The following is a 16,512-nucleotide window of genomic DNA, read 5'->3' as shown; positions in this document are numbered from 1 at the left end:
TCTCTCTGTTTCCTGCTCCTCCACCTCCTTGCCCTCACTAATTCAGCCCCCTGTCCTTTTTTTCTCCTTTCCTCCAAAGAGAAATGTTCTACAGACTCGATCCCGAGAGGAGTTTCCTCTCTTTGCTCTTTACCCTTCTCGGCATAGTGCATACAACTTCCTGAACTTCATTTAACCTCAGCATTTAAAGGCTAAATCGCTCCATTTCAAACTGCCTTTACGCTGGTTTCTCCAGCAGGTGTTGAGGGCTGCTTGGGTCTTCATTCCCTGTTCTCCAGGGCTGTCTGTTCACCTGCGTGACTCTTTCACTCTAGCATATTCCGGCTGTAATTGTGCGATTGTTTTCATTGCACGAGTCTGCACAGACCTGACAGTTCTCCTGCAGATCAATGCACACTTGAATGCACACGCTCCAAAAATCCCACAGACATGCAGATGTTGTGCATGCAAACAACAGGAGCAGACACACATGGCTCCGACACCGTCAAATGCCTAATCTGCTCCCACATCCACAGGGAGTAAGCATGATGTAGAGCTTTTGTTGTTGTCATCATTTTTGTGCTCCATTTTCATGGGCGGCTGAAAGGCAGTGAAGGCGTCCACAGAGAGCAGAGCTCAACAAAACGTCCAGATGTGGCTTATTACCATTCACTCCTCACACAATGTGACAGTACGGTTGGTACAACGTGCAGATATGTTACAGACGGAGAGGAGAAAGGAGGGGAACACAAAAGAACATTTCCTGACTCTTTTCTGTTATATATTTATAAATAAATATATATATATATATATATATATAAATAAATAAACTAAAAACAAAGGTTATGAATATATATATATATATATATATATAAAACATTTTTTTCAGTTTTTTTCCACAATTCTCCGACATTTTACAGGCGAAACAATAAAAAGAAATAAATGGACGGATGATTAATTAAGAGTTAGTTCGTTGCAGTCCTATATGAAGGTCAATGGAGAACACATTTTGCAATGCATTTTCTGTTCTGGTTCTATCTCAAGTAGAATAAGGCCATCTGCTTAATATTTATCAATGTGATGAAAAAAAGTGCCCCGGTTATCGAGTGCTTAATACACGTGATAGGCCAAAACAAAGACCTTCCCAACTCATTATTTTGACGATTCAAACAATTTTAAAATAATATTGCCAGAAAGCTAACAAATAACGGAACGTATCAATAATGAAACAGCTTCAACTCGCCTTGGCATTATTGATTATCCAGGAATTGAAGTGATGAAGCCCATTCCTCCAACAGATACTTGTAAAGGCATCGCTCTAAAAGACCTGATGACTATGAAGGCCACAGGACATGATTCATATGTTTTAATTAAACCATTAAGTGACTCCTTCTGCCCCATATGGATGGATAATTTTTAAAAACATTTATTCAGATTAGTATATACATATTACAGTATGAAATAACATATAATGTTATGGAATATTTAATTTATATCGCCCTTCCTTACCAAAGACAGTAAACGATGAGTGAATGAGTCAGTGCTTGTAGTCATGGACTGATGGATATGTATCACTGTCCTAAAGTGCCAACTCGAAAACACTCAGCTATTTGATCCCACAGTCTCAGTCAACTACATTAATTAATAATACGAAAAAACAGTCAACATTTCATGTTGGTGAAATCCTCTATTTGGTTCGGCAGCTGCTCTCAGGCTCTAGATGTGGTGTTTGTCTCGTTGGCCTCTGTGAGGACCCGTAGAGCATCATGGAGGAGAGAAAGGAACAGCTCTCCAGAGGCTACCCCTAACAGGTGGCCTCGACTGACTCACAGTCCCTCTATGACCAATGAGTCGGGACACCGGCGTGAGCCCTGCTTCTTGAGATAGGAAGTAAGGACCTAAAGAGGCCGGGCTTCATGTGGGTGCAGGTGGTTCTTCTGAAGACCACATCTTACTACAGAACATCCTGATACTGTAAGCTGTGTGTGTATTGTTTTTGTGTGTTCTCCTTGAATGCAACTAAATAACCCTTCAAAAACGGATATTTTAACATTATTTTATTTGTCTAGAAAATGTCATGATATAATAATTAATGGCCATAAACTCTTTCTAGAGTCCAAGTGTGTCTTGTGTTGTCCATTCAACAGTCCAGAACCCAAATATATTCAGTTTACAATTATTTAAGATCCAAACATTACCAAAGCTGGAACCTGTGAATTGTTGTAAATTTTCCTTTCACAATAACTTAGAATAGTTACAGATTACTTTTCTGTTGATCAGCTAATCGACTACTTGTTTCAGCTCTAGTGATAATATCTTCCATTTGCGTTACAACCTAACATTGATAAAGGCTTCAGCCAGTAAAATCTGTATTTCTCCCACACACAACCAGTTTAAAGCCAAACTCATTCTGCAAACAGACACAAATATTACTGCAACTGAACTTCACTTTAGTTGAATGATCACTTTAAATCTCTCTTACAACACCTGTCATGCCAGAAAATACTTGGCATTCCTTGGTTTACTTCATTCAAATGTTTGCTTAGTAAAGCTGATAACCTCGCCAGACACAGACAGCATGATGTCATACTAAGATACTCACAGACTTTAACTGTTATAGCATAATTATATACTGGTGTCTAATTCTCACTTCTTCTACTGAAACATGTCCCACCTCTTTGTCATTGTTGCTCTCACTGTTGTTTGAACACCTCAACTCATGTGATCCACAGCTGGTTGCAACAAGCTCCCACCTTGCTTCTAGAGTAGACTCTCGAGGAGGTTGACAATCATTCAGAAAAATAGACAGTAGATGACGATTTCTTTGAAAGACATTCTTTTGTTGTTTTCTGGATGAAAGTTAGCAAAGAAGATTGGTACCACTCTAATCTTTGCAGTATTCTCTGAAGAGTCTTTGAGCCAGACAGCGAGTCATTGACAGAGATCCACGGGTGGATTAAGTAGATTAATGGATGAATACATAGATACATTAAAAGATAGATAGATGAAAGACATTACATTTCTGCTGTACCCTTTTCCTCTAGCATTGGTTGTGGATGTGTCTGGCTCCTTGTGTATCTATAGCTGCCATGTTGTACATAATCTTTCTTGGGGTGACATTCGGAAATTCGCAGAGTGGCCTGTATAAAATAAAAATCAAATGGTGGTAGGAAGTAGAGGTTGCATCTTTAGCATCCAAGGGACCTGATGACCTAAGTGCACAATATTCATTATTACATAATTGTTATAGTATGTTCAATATGGCTGATGATTTATTTCTGGTTTATGTCTGTGCTTTTTTGTATGTTTTCTATCCTTGTCTGATTGTTCGTATAGTTAACCCTAACCCGTAGTGTATTATTGCTCCTCAAGGCCTGAGCATCGGGGAGGTTGTTTGGAGGGAGTTCAATATCAGCTCTCACAATGTTTGATGCATCTCCTTGTTCATAGGGGGACTCCACTTATACCTGCAATCCTCAGAGAGCCTTCTGATGGCAGATCTGAGAGGATTATCCAGGTATCAGTCAGACCGGTGAAGGGGGATGAGACCTAAAAGACCTCTGTTCATTGCACACTGTCCACTGACCCAAAGTGGGTCCAACTGTCCACAGGTTTAAGCCGCCATGTGAGCTGAGATCCACCATTAGAAGTTTCCTTGAGCAAGATGACCACTTCTTCAAACTTCTTCAGTTTAAAATACAGAGACAAACTCTTTGAAGTTCCCATTATATTCTGTGTGTTATCATTGTACTTGGGATAGTTGGGGGTTTGGGGCTGTTTGTTAGATAAAACAAGTAATATTAAGACATCCACTCTGGCTCTGGGAAACTATGACGTGGATTCCCACTTTGTTATGACATTAACTAAATTAAAATATTACTGGGTTATCCAAAAAACATAAACTGGTGAACTGGAGATTAAATTAATCATGGGTTGTATCTGTATCGGGACGGTATTTGTGTGTTTTTTTGGACTGCATAACTGATATTCTTCTTATATTCTCTCCTGATATGGGTCTTATGTAACTCTGCCCAAACTTCCTGCCTAAATCTTCCTCACCAGTGCTTCTTCTGTGCACAGAATCCCATATTTATACAGGAAAGAGGATATTCAGAGGAGCCACAGCGACAGCCCTGCTTGGACACGCTTCCTGTCCGCAAAGCTTCAAGGTGTCCTCTCCACACCATTAACTTGGTCGTCACTCTGCAATGACTAAGATAGATAGATAGATAGATGTATACTTTATTGATCCCGCAGTTTGAGTGAAAGTGACATTTTATTAACAGTAGAATGTAGAGGGTCCTTGTCTGAACATACAGACTGAACTAGTTTTATACTGCTGCTCCTGTTACCGGACCTAAATAACTGTGAAATATAAATCAGATACTCTAAGAGGATTTCCACAAGACTAACCCCCCAGAATAAAAGGTTATTGGAACAATGAGAGAAAACATTATCGAGCCTGAACACTTACCACTAACACTTAACCCGAACCCACAATAAGAAACAGATTGTCGGACAGTTTGAAGACTCGACTTGCTGTATCATTACTGCACTTGTATTCAAGAGAAAACATAGCGGCTTCTCTGCGATGGGCAACTGGGACTGCTGTCTCTATTGACTCGTCTTCCTATTGTTGAGTAAGTGGATGAAAACAGTGTCAGCCTCCGCAGCTGCAAGGGCCACTGTGTTGGGGGGAAAGCAGTCTTTGCCAAAGGATTACTTTGGCAAAGACTGCTGTCGCAGCCGCTTGCGCAGTAATGATACACATAGAGATGGGGTGGGCAATGTTGTGTACTTTGGGTCACCAGACACTAACATTGTCCTTGCAGTGTATTGATAACTGTATTCACATCTTTGACAGTGGTGCAGTTGTGTATATCCCAGTGCAAGAGGCTGATATTCAATGTGTCCTAGCTCTCATCACTACAATGGCTGCTATGGTGTTTGTTCAGGTGTCTCAAAGACCCAGTGTGAAATTATCACATCCACCCATATGTGAATTAAATCGTCCATAGGGGGGTTGATTTCAGCAAGAGCCCATTAATATGTGTTATGGGCAGTTGATGATTGCAGACAGGTGTGATTTGAGGGCTGAGTAAAACATGGGCCTCATTAGTGAACAGTTGAAAGGTGTATGACATTGGTTTTTTCTGAAGCATTCTGTCAAGCATTCTTAAAACTCACCATGCGTGGGAGTGAAGGTGATGACTCTTTCTAAGCCCACACAATATGACCATAAATAGCCTCACAAAAAAAAATCAAAAATCAAACCATGTACTGTACTTGCACTGAAGGTAAATTCAGGAGCGAGAATAATTTACAGCAAACACAAGAGCCATGAAGTCTATATGCAGGAGTTCATCAGAAAAGTGTTTGACATGACTGCTCCCTGCTGTTGTCCTCTTATTAATGAAAGATCAATTCATTATTCCTTCTGCAGAGGGATGACTAACAGACCACGGAGAGATAAGCATGGGCTCCATGTTGAAAAGCACACCTGCAGGATGCATGCATTAGTTAATCGATAACTTGTGCGAGCATGGCTGTGCAGAATTGGACATATTTCCAACCGTTGCCTCCATCACGTGGAAGACCGGCCATTGATCATAACAGTGATCATTTCAGTGTGGGGAAAAGAGGAGGGGTGGGGGTGAAAGAGCTGTCAAAACGCAGGGTGAGAGCTATAAGCTTGTATTAAAAATGTTTTAAAAGGAGACGGTCATGGGCCTTTTTTAAATGCATCAAACTCAAATCTAACGCCAAAAAGAATAATGCATGTGTCTCCGGAATAACGAGGATATGGTGGTGGCTTAGATAAGACAACAAATACGCTCAGCCTAGCATGATGAAAACACATGCATGCGGATTTTGAGATGAATGAGCGCGCTCCATGGGGAGGTTGGTATCGTGCAGAAGGCAATAGGCTACATATTCTGTAAATGTTGCACGCGTTAATAACATAATAAACGGCCTACACGCTGATTCCTAAATACTTGCAGCCATGACAGCCCAATGGGCTACAGGCGTCTTTGTAACCCGCAAATCTGGAGGGGCATGCAGCCATTCATAGACGCTGATATGGCACATTAATTTTCAATTTGCAGCTCCACGATTCGGTGTTACAGACCGTATTTTACGTCCAAGGTTGGAAGCATATGCGCTAATTATCCCTCGCGATGTCCCACTGGGCAAGCAATGATGTATTTTCGAAACCGCTGCATCGCCAAAGCAGCGGAAACAGGAAAAAAAATACTAAAAAACAGTTGCATATAAAGCAAATATATATACAGACAATGACGCGTCTATCTTACCTGTGCCATGAGCCACATCGACGGCCGGTTCGGTGAGTAGGTTCGGGTCACTTTGAGATCTGCCTCGTTGCAGACAGCCGTCTAGTCCATCCGATGTAGCCATAGGAAGACAGCACAGGAATCCTGAATAAAATATTGAAAACCCAACCAGAAGCAGGCAAGGTCAGGAGGAAAGCAGCGAGCGAGTGCAGATTTAATTCGCTCTGACAACAGCCGCTTGAGCATCTACCAGGGAGCCATGGCTGAGCAGAAATTCAGTGTGTGTGTGTGTGTGTGTGTGTGTGCGTGTTTATGTGCGTGTGGTGTGTGTGTGTGTGTGTGTGCGTGTGTCTGAGCAGTGTGCGCGATGATGTGTATGGATGTGGGAGGGGTGTTAAGCCCCCGATGATGCCGGTCCCTGTCCAGCAACACGACAAAATATCTCAAACATCCAGCATGCTGCATACGTTGATACATTTTTGGAGCTTATAATTAATTGTATATGCATTTTATGATGACATTATATTAGCGACAAATCATCCTTGTACCCCACCCCCAAAACCCGACCAACCCGCGTCAGCCATTAGGGGTATTAGGTATTTAAACAGCCGTGGTATAACGGCATGCAATACCAGATAATTCAAAGGCATACTCATGAATATGTCATTGCCTGTAATTGGTTAGTTAGTTAATTGGTGATTTAGTTAGTTAGTTAGAATGTCAAAATGGACATATAGGCTACTACTGGTCTACTGGTGGTGTATATACTGTAATGGCTTCGTATTTATTTGTAATTTTGGTATCTGTTTAAAATGTTCCTCCATGTCTCCAGAAAGCATAGGAAGAATGCACCAATCGGTGTATTCATTTTTATAATACAACTAAATGTGATACATTCTTCAAGGCCCAAAATATATTAAATACATCTAATTAAAAAAGCAATGAGTTAAAGATATTTGTATTCTCCACCAAAACAAATACGTAGAACTTAGAATACTTGCTTAAAATAAAACAGATACAGCTTTTATATCAGCATTTACTCGTACAATATCATAAAATCTCGATCTCACAAAGAAGGTTCACAGGAGCACATATGGAAGCAGCCCATTGGCTGCTTTCACGAATGACGCGTTAATGCGGAAGTGTATCCCCACTGTCGGAGAAAGATGGCAGCCCACAGGTGCAGCCACTCGGCGCTGCTGCTTATTCTTTGTAGTTTGTTGGTGTTCATCGTCGCCGACAGTGACAAAGCGACACTAACTGTTGATCATCATGCCACTGCGGTCGATAATCTACAAACAGTCGCAGAAACAGCGGAAGGAGCGGCGGCCGAGCAGCCTGCTGTCGAGGAGGACAGGCGGTGGGAAGCAACGCAGGTTGAAGAGGCGACTCTGGTTGAGGCGGCAGCCGGAAAAGAGGACTCGCCTGCCCCGGAAGCCGTGGTCCAGCCCTCGGTGCCGCAGCCCAAAGACGATTTTCAGGAGGAACTGGTCATCAGACCGCTTCACTCAGGAGACATTTACGCCAGCTTCCAGTTCCGCACCCTGTGGGAGACTGACTTCATGCGAGGAAACAAAGGTTAGCTGCGTCGTCTGTTAACAAGCACATTGTCATATTCATTGAATGTATTTTAACTCTAAATATGTCCTTCTGTACACATTACATCTATTGCATCTGTCCATCCTGGAGAGGGATCCTCCTCTGTTGCTCTCCTGAAGGTTTCTTCCATTTTTCCCCCTGAAGGGTTATTTGGGAGTTTTTCCTGATCCGATGTGAGGTTTTGGGGCAGGGATGTCTGTGTACAGATTGTAAAGCACTCCGAGACAAATTTGTAATTTGTGAAATTGGGCTATACAAATAAACTGAATTGAATTGAATTACTCATGTTGGGTCAGAAATGGACGTGTTTTTTCACTCTTTTGGTAATGAATTACATTTGGACATATTCCTATCCTATATTATCAGTGTAACGTAAATATGGAGGTTGTGACAGTCTTGAAGCGTTCTTCGTTCAATATCCTGGTTTCTAAGTGTTTCTTTAATGCACCTGATGAGGACAGTGAAAAGATTAGCCTCCCTTCTAAAACAAAATGTTCCTCTTATTGACATTACAATATCTAGCCCCTCCCTCCCCTGTTTTTGATGATTTGTGATGGTTCATTGATGGTAAATAAGTACTATCCACCCTGCTCGCCGTAATCCTAAACTCCATAATGTTATTTTATGTTTCTCAGTGTCACACTATCGGCTGTTTCCCAAGTCTCTGGGTCAGGTCCTCTCCAAGTTCTCAGTGCGAGAGCTGCACATCTCCTTCACGCAGGGCTACTGGAGGACCATGCAGTGGGGGCAGCCTTTTCTTCCATCCCCTCCTGGGGCTGAACTGTGGGTCTGGTTCCAGGACTCTGTGACAGAGTGAGTGTAGCCCACTGGTGGCTGTAGAGCATCGGAGGTGGAATACATATCCTGTATATGTGGATTTATAAGAGAAAAGTTCATCTTACAACAAGCATGTGTTTCTTTCTGAAATCCTTGTATGTGCTTTCTCAGTCATTTCAACCTTCCTTTGACATTTTTTCTTCCCTTTTTTCCTAGTGTCGATGCCACATGGAAGGAGCTGACGAATGTTTTGTCCGGGATCTTCTGCGCTTCACTTAACTTCATTGACTCCACCAACACGGTTCAGCCAACTGCGTCTTTCAAACCGCTGGGAATAAGCAACGGTACAGAAAGCCTTCTTTATCTCCCCTTTGTATTCTGTCAAGCTTTCTCACGATGAGCCTGAATTTGACTTTATGCTGTGATTAGACACCATAACTCAGTGGTCGGCATCCTTTTTGTTACAAAGTGCCATTGTGTAATTTTCTTGTTAATCAGTGTGCCACATTAAGGTTAACCTTCATGTGAAATATGACACTACATCAACATTTTAATAACAAACAGATCTCGTTTCATCTAAATAGGAAATGACAACGTAAAAAAAAAAACTCTCATATTCAGGTCTTTGTAATTACATTAACAAGGACTGTTCAAGAACACTGGCACTGTTGTAAACACATTCACATCTGACTTGAAATCAATGACCCTACCAACCTTCGAGCATACATATATATTAATTATTATATAAATTCTGCCCAAAATACATGTCTTTTGTGTTGATCTTGAAGTGACGGACCACCGCTTCCTTCGCTATGCCACCCTCCCACGAGAGATTGTTTGCACTGAGAATTTGACACCCTGGAAGAAACTCTTGCCGTGTGGGTCCAAGGTGAGTGAGCGCGTGTGTGTGTCATTATTTCTGTATTTCTAAAGTAAACACTAATACCATGTGTGATGCTTTCTATAATGCACATACGGACATCCAGGATCTTATGTCTGTATGTGAACCCCTCATATAAGGCAGAAATTCTTAGTGTCATATTTTCAGACTTGCGCTCACTTTCTTCTTCTGTTCCTTTACGTGCCCGTGTTGTAGGCTGGTCTCGCTGTCCTGTTGAAGTCGGAGAAACTCTTCCACAGCAGTTTTCTTTCCCAGGCAGTGCACATCAGACCCGTGTGTCAGGACTGGCAGTGCAAAACTACCTCTTGGGAGCTGAGACAGACGCTGAATGTGGTTTTTGACCTGCACACCTCTGGACAGGGCAAACGGGGTGAGCACAGGCACATTGTTCCTGCACAATCCCACATTTAAGTGTATAGTTTCTGAGGTATGTTTTGATGACACCCTGGCCTTAGTTAACTTCAGCTGTTTATTCCCTCAGAGTGGTCTCTTTTTAAGATGTTCTCTCGCACGCTGACGGAAGCTTGTCCACTGGCCTCCTCCAGTAAAATCTACATCGACATCACAGACGACCCTCAGGTTTGACTCACAGGATATGCTATCATCTACTCAAATGAGAAGTTATTTTGCTTAACATAAACTTCACCGAAAAAAGCAGAAGCGGATTAGTTTGACTTAACTGTTAAATATGTACAAAGGAAGAGATATTTAAAGAGTCCCTTTGGATTAGCGCTCTGGAGCTGTTTATTTATGAGCTGGCTAATATATGCAGCAATGCGCCAATAAAGCTAGCAACAAAACATGGAAACAGGATTTAAAATACTTTACCATCGACTTTGTAAGTGTTCAATGAGGAAGGAAATGCGTTCAAACTATTTGTCAGAGTCCAAGGAGAAGTACAACGCGAGATGCATTCGGTGTGATTTTGCAGGGCGAACAGTTTGAGGTGAGCCCGGCCACTCACCTGATGAGCCAGGCGATGGTGCTGGGGGACAGGCGGACCTTCTCCGTCTACGATCTGACCCAACAAATCACCTTTGGCACCGTGCGCTCCCTTAACCTGTTGATTTGCTGGAAATCCAGTGAAGGTGAGTTAAAGCGCATGACACACAGCTTTGTGTTAGAGGCTGGACATACAGTCGGATCATTATTCACTGGAAAGGAGTTCATAAAATACTCAGATTGTTGCGTTTTGTAGTGAAGCAACATTGTTCCTCCTTGTTCCTCTGTGAGCTTGTCAAACATGACATAAACTTGTTTATTAATTTTTTGACAAAGTCAACCAGAGAAACTGACTTGATGTTCAAATGAAATTAAGTCGTAAATCAATGTTTTTATTGCAATATTTCTCATGCAATGTTTCCCGCATGGTTGCCCATTTAATCTCCTTCTCTCGTAACTCCTGTCTGCAGGAGACATGCTGCGTCCGCTGCTCCACGCTGAGCGCTATGTGGCTGGTTACGGGCTGCAGACGGGAGAGATTCACACGCTGATGTACAACAACCACCCCTACAGGTCTTTCCCTGTGCTGCTGCTGGACTCTGTGCCTTGGTACCTCCGTCTCTACATCCACACCCTCACTGTCACCAGCAAGGGAAAGGACAACAAGCCCAGTGAGTCCCTTTAGAAAGTTGAGAGGGATCTGTGTGCACACCAATTTGCTATCAGGATCTGATTGTGATTAACAAGTCCAAATGTGCCAAATGCTGGATCAGTTTGTCTTTAATCGATAAATGAAGGAAAGCCACTCTCAAGTCGTTGCATTATAAGATTATATAAATCAGATCCCCCTTTCACGAAACATCTTACACTCACAACAAATTAATTGGCATTGATGTGACGCTAAACAACAGAAGCGTGGCTATTTATTTCAACAATGCCATCAACAATCCCATGATGTGTCAGTCTTGCTTTCCTTACAGGAAACATTGTTTGAGTCTTTTTACCAGAAGGAGGAGAACTTGAGTCATATTCTTTTGACATGAAAACAGTAGTGGAAAAATTAATCTTCTCTGTGTTTGTGTATGTATGTACACTACCGTTCAAAAGTTTGGGGTCACCCAGACAATTTTGTGTCTTCCATGAAAACTCACACTTTTATTTATCAAATGAATTGAACATTTCATAGAACATATAGTCAAGACATTGACAAGGTTAGAAATAATGATTAATATTTGAAGTATTAATTTTGTTCTACAAACCTCAAGCTCAAAGGAAGGCCAGTTGTATAGCTTATATCACCAGCATAACTGTTTTCAGCTGTGCTAACATAATTGCACAAGGGTTTTCTAATCATCCATTAGTCTTCTAAGGCGATTAGCAAGCATCAATGTACCATTAGAACACTGGAGTGATAGTTGATGGAAATGGGCCTCTATACACCTCTGGAGATATTTCATTAGAAACCAGACACTTCCACCTTGAATATTAATTTACCACATTAACAATGTATAGAGTGTATTTTTGATTAATTTAATATTATCTTTATTGAAAAAACAGTGCTTTTCTTTGAAAAATAAAGACATTTCTAAGTGACCCCAATCTTTTGAACGGTAGTGTATATATATATATATATATATTACACATGCACACAATTAATTTTTCCACTACTGTTTTCCTGTCAAGAATCTGACTCGAGTTCTCCTCCTTCTGGTTAAAAGACGAACTTCATGAAACAATGTTTTTTAATTATATTTCTGGAGTATGCTGGTAAGGGCTATGTATACACATTAGAATAGTGTGTCGATGGTCACTCGTGTTTTTTCTTTCTCCGTCAGGCTTCATCCACTACCAGCCGTCTAAGGACCGCGTCAGGCCCCACCTGCTGGAGATGCTTGTCCAGCTTCCTCCCAACTCGGTCACAGAGGTCACAGTGCAGTTCGAGAGGGCTCTGCTCAAGTGGACGGAATACACGCCTGATGCCAACCACGGCTTCTATGTCGGGTATGGAGCATGTTGAGTTCTCAAAACCGATTTACAGAGGTCGCGGAAAGAAGAAGCAGCACTGTTGTTTAAAAGATGGTTTGTATTTATTTTTCTGTTTCTGCAACATTCAGGTCTTCAGTAATCAGCTCTCTGGTACCAAGCATCGTCGCCATGGATACAAACAGCACTCGGGAACAGCCTCTTTTCAGCAGCTTGTAAGTATATAGTCGTTTGGTTTTTTGAGGAAAATGCCTGTTGTTGCTACTCATTCATTGACGTTCACATTCACGTTTGAGTTCCTGCAAAAAAACGCATTCAAATCAAATGATCAAATATCCCTTCTGCTTCCAGTTTTCCCTGTAAAGAGGAGTCCAGCTACTTTATGCGCGTCTACACAGAGCCTCTGCTGGTCAACCTGCCAACCCCAGACTTCAGCATGCCTTATAATGTCATCTGCCTGACCTGCACTGTGGTGGCTGTGGGCTACGGCTCCCTCTACAACCTACTGACCCGGAGCTTCCAGATAGAAGAGCCCGGCCCGGGATTGGCCAAGCGGTTAGCCAACATCATCCGCAAGATGAGGGGCGTGCCGCTACTCTGAGACATCGATGCCAACTGGCTCTACTTTTAGAGAGGACGTTTTCCTTCTGGCGAAACCACCGGCCAACATGTGATATTCAGGGAAGAACTGAGTCAAGCACTGGTTTGAATGTTTTGTTTTTCTAATGGTCAACTCGGAAGGTGTTCTTTTCAAATGGAAGAAGAAAAATAAGAATTTTTAACATAAATGTATTCAGGGTAATTTCCTGTTGACTAAGGACAAGAGAAAACAGACATTTCTCAACTTGAATGAGATGCAAGAGCGTTGTTATTGTTTTACAAGCAACCAACGCTGTGCAGCGTGCTGCTACGGCAATTGCATCGATGTTTTTGTTTTTTTGGGATGTGTGAAGCCATAATTCCACTCCGTCATAATGTAGCCACAATGTCTCTGAGACATTTTGTTCCTATGTGTGCTAAAATTATGTTTCTACAAATATGAGACGAATGGCCTTACACAACATTACAAAGCTTCAGAGCTCAGAGAGTAGAAGCCTTTTGTTGTCGTACTGCATTTCTGACCTGTTGATTGCTATCGCCCTTCTAGGAAAGATCAAATAAAATAACTTTTTAAGTCAGTTACTTGAACCGTATGACCGTTAAACGTGCTTTTGGTAAACTGGAATTTAACACGGCATCAAAGTCTCACTATATGTCCTTTTTATATTTAATAGTTCTCATTCATTTGTCTTGTCTGACATGTTTTATAGTATAATATATGAGAAAAGAAGAAATGGCCTCAAAAATACTAAAGGTACCAAAACCATATTTTTTTTATTGGTTTATTTGTCCTCTAGGAAATGCACAGCCCTCTTACCAAACATTTATTTATCCCTTGCTGGATGTTGGATGCATGCTTGAATGTTCAATACGATTGTCTGCAGATCTCTTCATAACTAATTGCCTGTAGTTTGTTGGGTTTTATAATCTCATCTGTCCAATGCAGGTTCATAGTGTCTTATAGCGAATAAGAAGTCTGTCATTGTGGACATTATTTTACTCGACCATTAAATACTACCGTGCATTTGTTTGTTAACTGTTGCACTTTTTTTGCATTGATCTACATTGTGCTTCACTTGCTGGGTAAAAGTGTGTGTGTCATAACTAGTGTTCTTTTCAAATATACCATCTTTCTGTCATCTTATTAAAATCCCTCGCTGTGTAAGAAGGTACATTGCTCTAAACTGAACCAGAGCTGTAGTACTTCCCACATTTTTGTAAAAACAAACTTGGCCCCTTTTCTGGCACTCACAGAAAACAGACTCACAGTCTCTGTGTTCGGCCGGTCACCGAGTCTCACCCCTGCACGTCTGGCAACAGCGTGAAACAAAAGAAAAAGCAGCTTTCTGCATATTTCTTGATACATTGTCAGCTGCAAACTGTTAACTCATCATGCAAGATATAATATAGATCTAGATCTATATCGATTGCATGATGAGTAACCAACAGTTTGCAGCTGACAAGGTATAAATGGAATGTATATATGTATACACATATACAGTATGTATATACATATATATGTATACAGGACTGTCTCAGAAAATTAGAATATTGTGATAAAGTTCTTTATTTTCTGTAATGCAATTAAAAAAACAAAAATGTCATGCATTCTGGATTCATTACAAATCAACTGAAATATTGCAAGCCTTTTATTCTTTTAATATTGCTGATTATGGCTTACAGCTTAAGAAAACTCTAAAATCCTATCTCATAAAATTTTAATATTTCCTCAGACCAAGTTAAAAAAAGATTTATAACAGCTGAGTGTTTGTCAAGGCTCAGGAAACCCTTGCAGGTGTTTCGAGTTAATTAGACAATTCAAGTGATTTGTTTAATACCCTACTAGTATACTTTTTCATGATATTCTAATATTTAGAGATAGGATATGAGTTTTCTTAAGCTGTAAGCCATAATCAGCAATATTAAAAGAATAAAAGGCTTGCAATATTTCAGTTGATTTGTAATGAATCCAGAATGCATGACATTTTTGTTTTTTGAATTGCATTACAGAAAATAAAGAACTTCATCACAATATTCTAATTTTCTGAGAGTCCTGTATACATATACAGTGCATCCGGAAAGTATTCACAGCACTTCATTTTTTCCACATCTTGTTATGTTACAGCCATATTCCAAAATGGATTAAATTCATTATTTTCCTCAACATTCTACACACAAAAAGCCATTGACAAAGTGAAAACTGTTTTTTGCAAATTCTTGCACATTTATTAAAAATAAAGAACGAAAACATAACATGTACATAAGTATTCACAGCCTTTGCGCAATACTTTGTTGAAGCACCTTTGGCAGCAATTACAGCCTCAAGTCTTCTTGGGTATGATTCCACAAGCGTGGCACACCTATTTCTGGGCAGTTTCTCCCATTCTTCTTTGCAGAACCTCAAGTTCCATCAGGTTGGATGGGGAGCGTCGGTGCACAGCCATTTTCACATCTCTCCAGAGATGTTCAATCGGGTTCAAGTCAGGGCTCTGGCTGGGCCACAAGGACATTCACAGAGTCGTCCCGAAGCCACTCCTTTGTTATCTTGGCTGTGTGCTGCGGGTCGTTGTCCTGTTGGAAGATGAACCGTCGCCCCAGTCTGAGGTCCAGAGCGCTTTGGAGCATGTTTTCATCCAGGATGTCTCTGTACATTGCTGCATTCATCTTTCCCTCAATCCTGACTAGTCTCCCAGTTCCTCCCGCTGAAAAAACATCCCCACAGCATGATGCTGCCACCACCATGCTTCACTGTCGGGATGGTATTGCCCAGGTGATGAGCAGTGCCTGGTTTCCTCCAGACATGACGCTTGGCATTCAGGCCAAAGAGTTCAATCTTTGTTTCATCAGACCAGAGAATTTAGTTTCTCATGGTCTGAGAGTCCTTCAGGTGCTTTTTTGCAAACTCTAGGCGGGCTGTCGTGTGTTTTTACTGAGGAGTGGCTTCCATCTGGCCACTCTACCAAACAGGCCTGATTTGTGGAGTGCTGCAGAGATGGTTGTCCTTCTGGAAGGTTCTCCTCTCTTCATAGAACAACGCTGGAGCTCTGTCAGAGTGACCATCGGGTTCCTGGTCACCTCCCTGACTAAGGCCCTTCTCCCCCGATCGCTCAGTCTGGCTGGGCGGCCAACTCTAGGAAGAGTCCTGGTGGTTCCAAACTTCTTCCATTTCCAGATGATGGAGGCCACTGTGCTCATTGGGACTTTCAATGCTGCAGAAATCTTTCTGTACCCTTCGCCAGATCTGTGCCTCGATACAATTCTGTCTCGGCGGTCTATAGATAATTCCTTGAACTTCATGGCTTGGTTTATGCTCTGATATGCACTGTCAACTGTGATACCTTATATAGACAGGTGTGTGCCTTTCTCAATCATGTCCAATCAACTGAATTTAGCACAGGTGGACTCCAATCAAACATCTCAAGGATGATCGGTGGAAAC

At 41.5% G+C, this 16,512-nt stretch overlaps 2 protein-coding genes across 2 annotated transcripts in view; one reads left to right on the top strand and one right to left on the bottom strand.

Annotated features, from left to right (window-relative positions):
* Positions 1-6,428, bottom strand: part of phactr3a (phosphatase and actin regulator 3a) — a 34,533-nt gene extending 28,105 nt beyond the window's left edge. The window contains exon 1 of the mRNA XM_056423709.1: positions 6,294-6,428. Within this exon, the coding sequence (XP_056279684.1) occupies positions 6,294-6,396 (103 nt within the window). The 5' untranslated portion in view covers positions 6,397-6,428. The remainder of the gene's footprint in view (positions 1-6,293) is intronic.
* Positions 6,429-7,438: 1,010 nt separating this feature from the next.
* On the top strand, positions 7,439-14,110 carry pigt (phosphatidylinositol glycan anchor biosynthesis, class T). Its single transcript, XM_056423844.1, has 11 exons — positions 7,439-7,850; positions 8,507-8,684; positions 8,865-8,992; positions 9,437-9,537; positions 9,745-9,919; positions 10,031-10,128; positions 10,481-10,637; positions 10,962-11,162; positions 12,327-12,492; positions 12,606-12,689; positions 12,826-14,110. Exons 1-11 carry the CDS (start codon positions 7,439-7,441, stop codon positions 13,073-13,075), a joined length of 1,950 nt encoding a protein of 649 aa, XP_056279819.1. The 3' UTR covers positions 13,076-14,110.
* Positions 14,111-16,512: the final 2,402 nt, after the last annotated feature.

The sequence above is a fragment of the Pseudoliparis swirei genome, chromosome 9, assembly GCF_029220125.1.
Source record: "Pseudoliparis swirei isolate HS2019 ecotype Mariana Trench chromosome 9, NWPU_hadal_v1, whole genome shotgun sequence".
NCBI lineage: Eukaryota > Metazoa > Chordata > Actinopteri > Perciformes > Liparidae > Pseudoliparis > Pseudoliparis swirei.
Note: the sequence above shows the minus strand (reverse complement) of the source record. Positions and strands in the feature narration are given on the sequence as shown.

Coding starts and splice junctions, on each gene's coding strand:
- pigt (XM_056423844.1), top strand. CDS start 7,439: ATGGCAGCCCACAGGTGCAGCCACTCGGCGCTGCTGCTTATTCTTTGT. Junction 9,920..10,030: donor CTCTGGACAGGGCAAACGGG/GTGAGCACAGGC, acceptor TTATTCCCTCAG/AGTGGTCTCTTTTTAAGATG. Junction 12,690..12,825: donor CAGCCTCTTTTCAGCAGCTT/GTAAGTATATAG, acceptor TTCTGCTTCCAG/TTTTCCCTGTAAAGAGGAGT.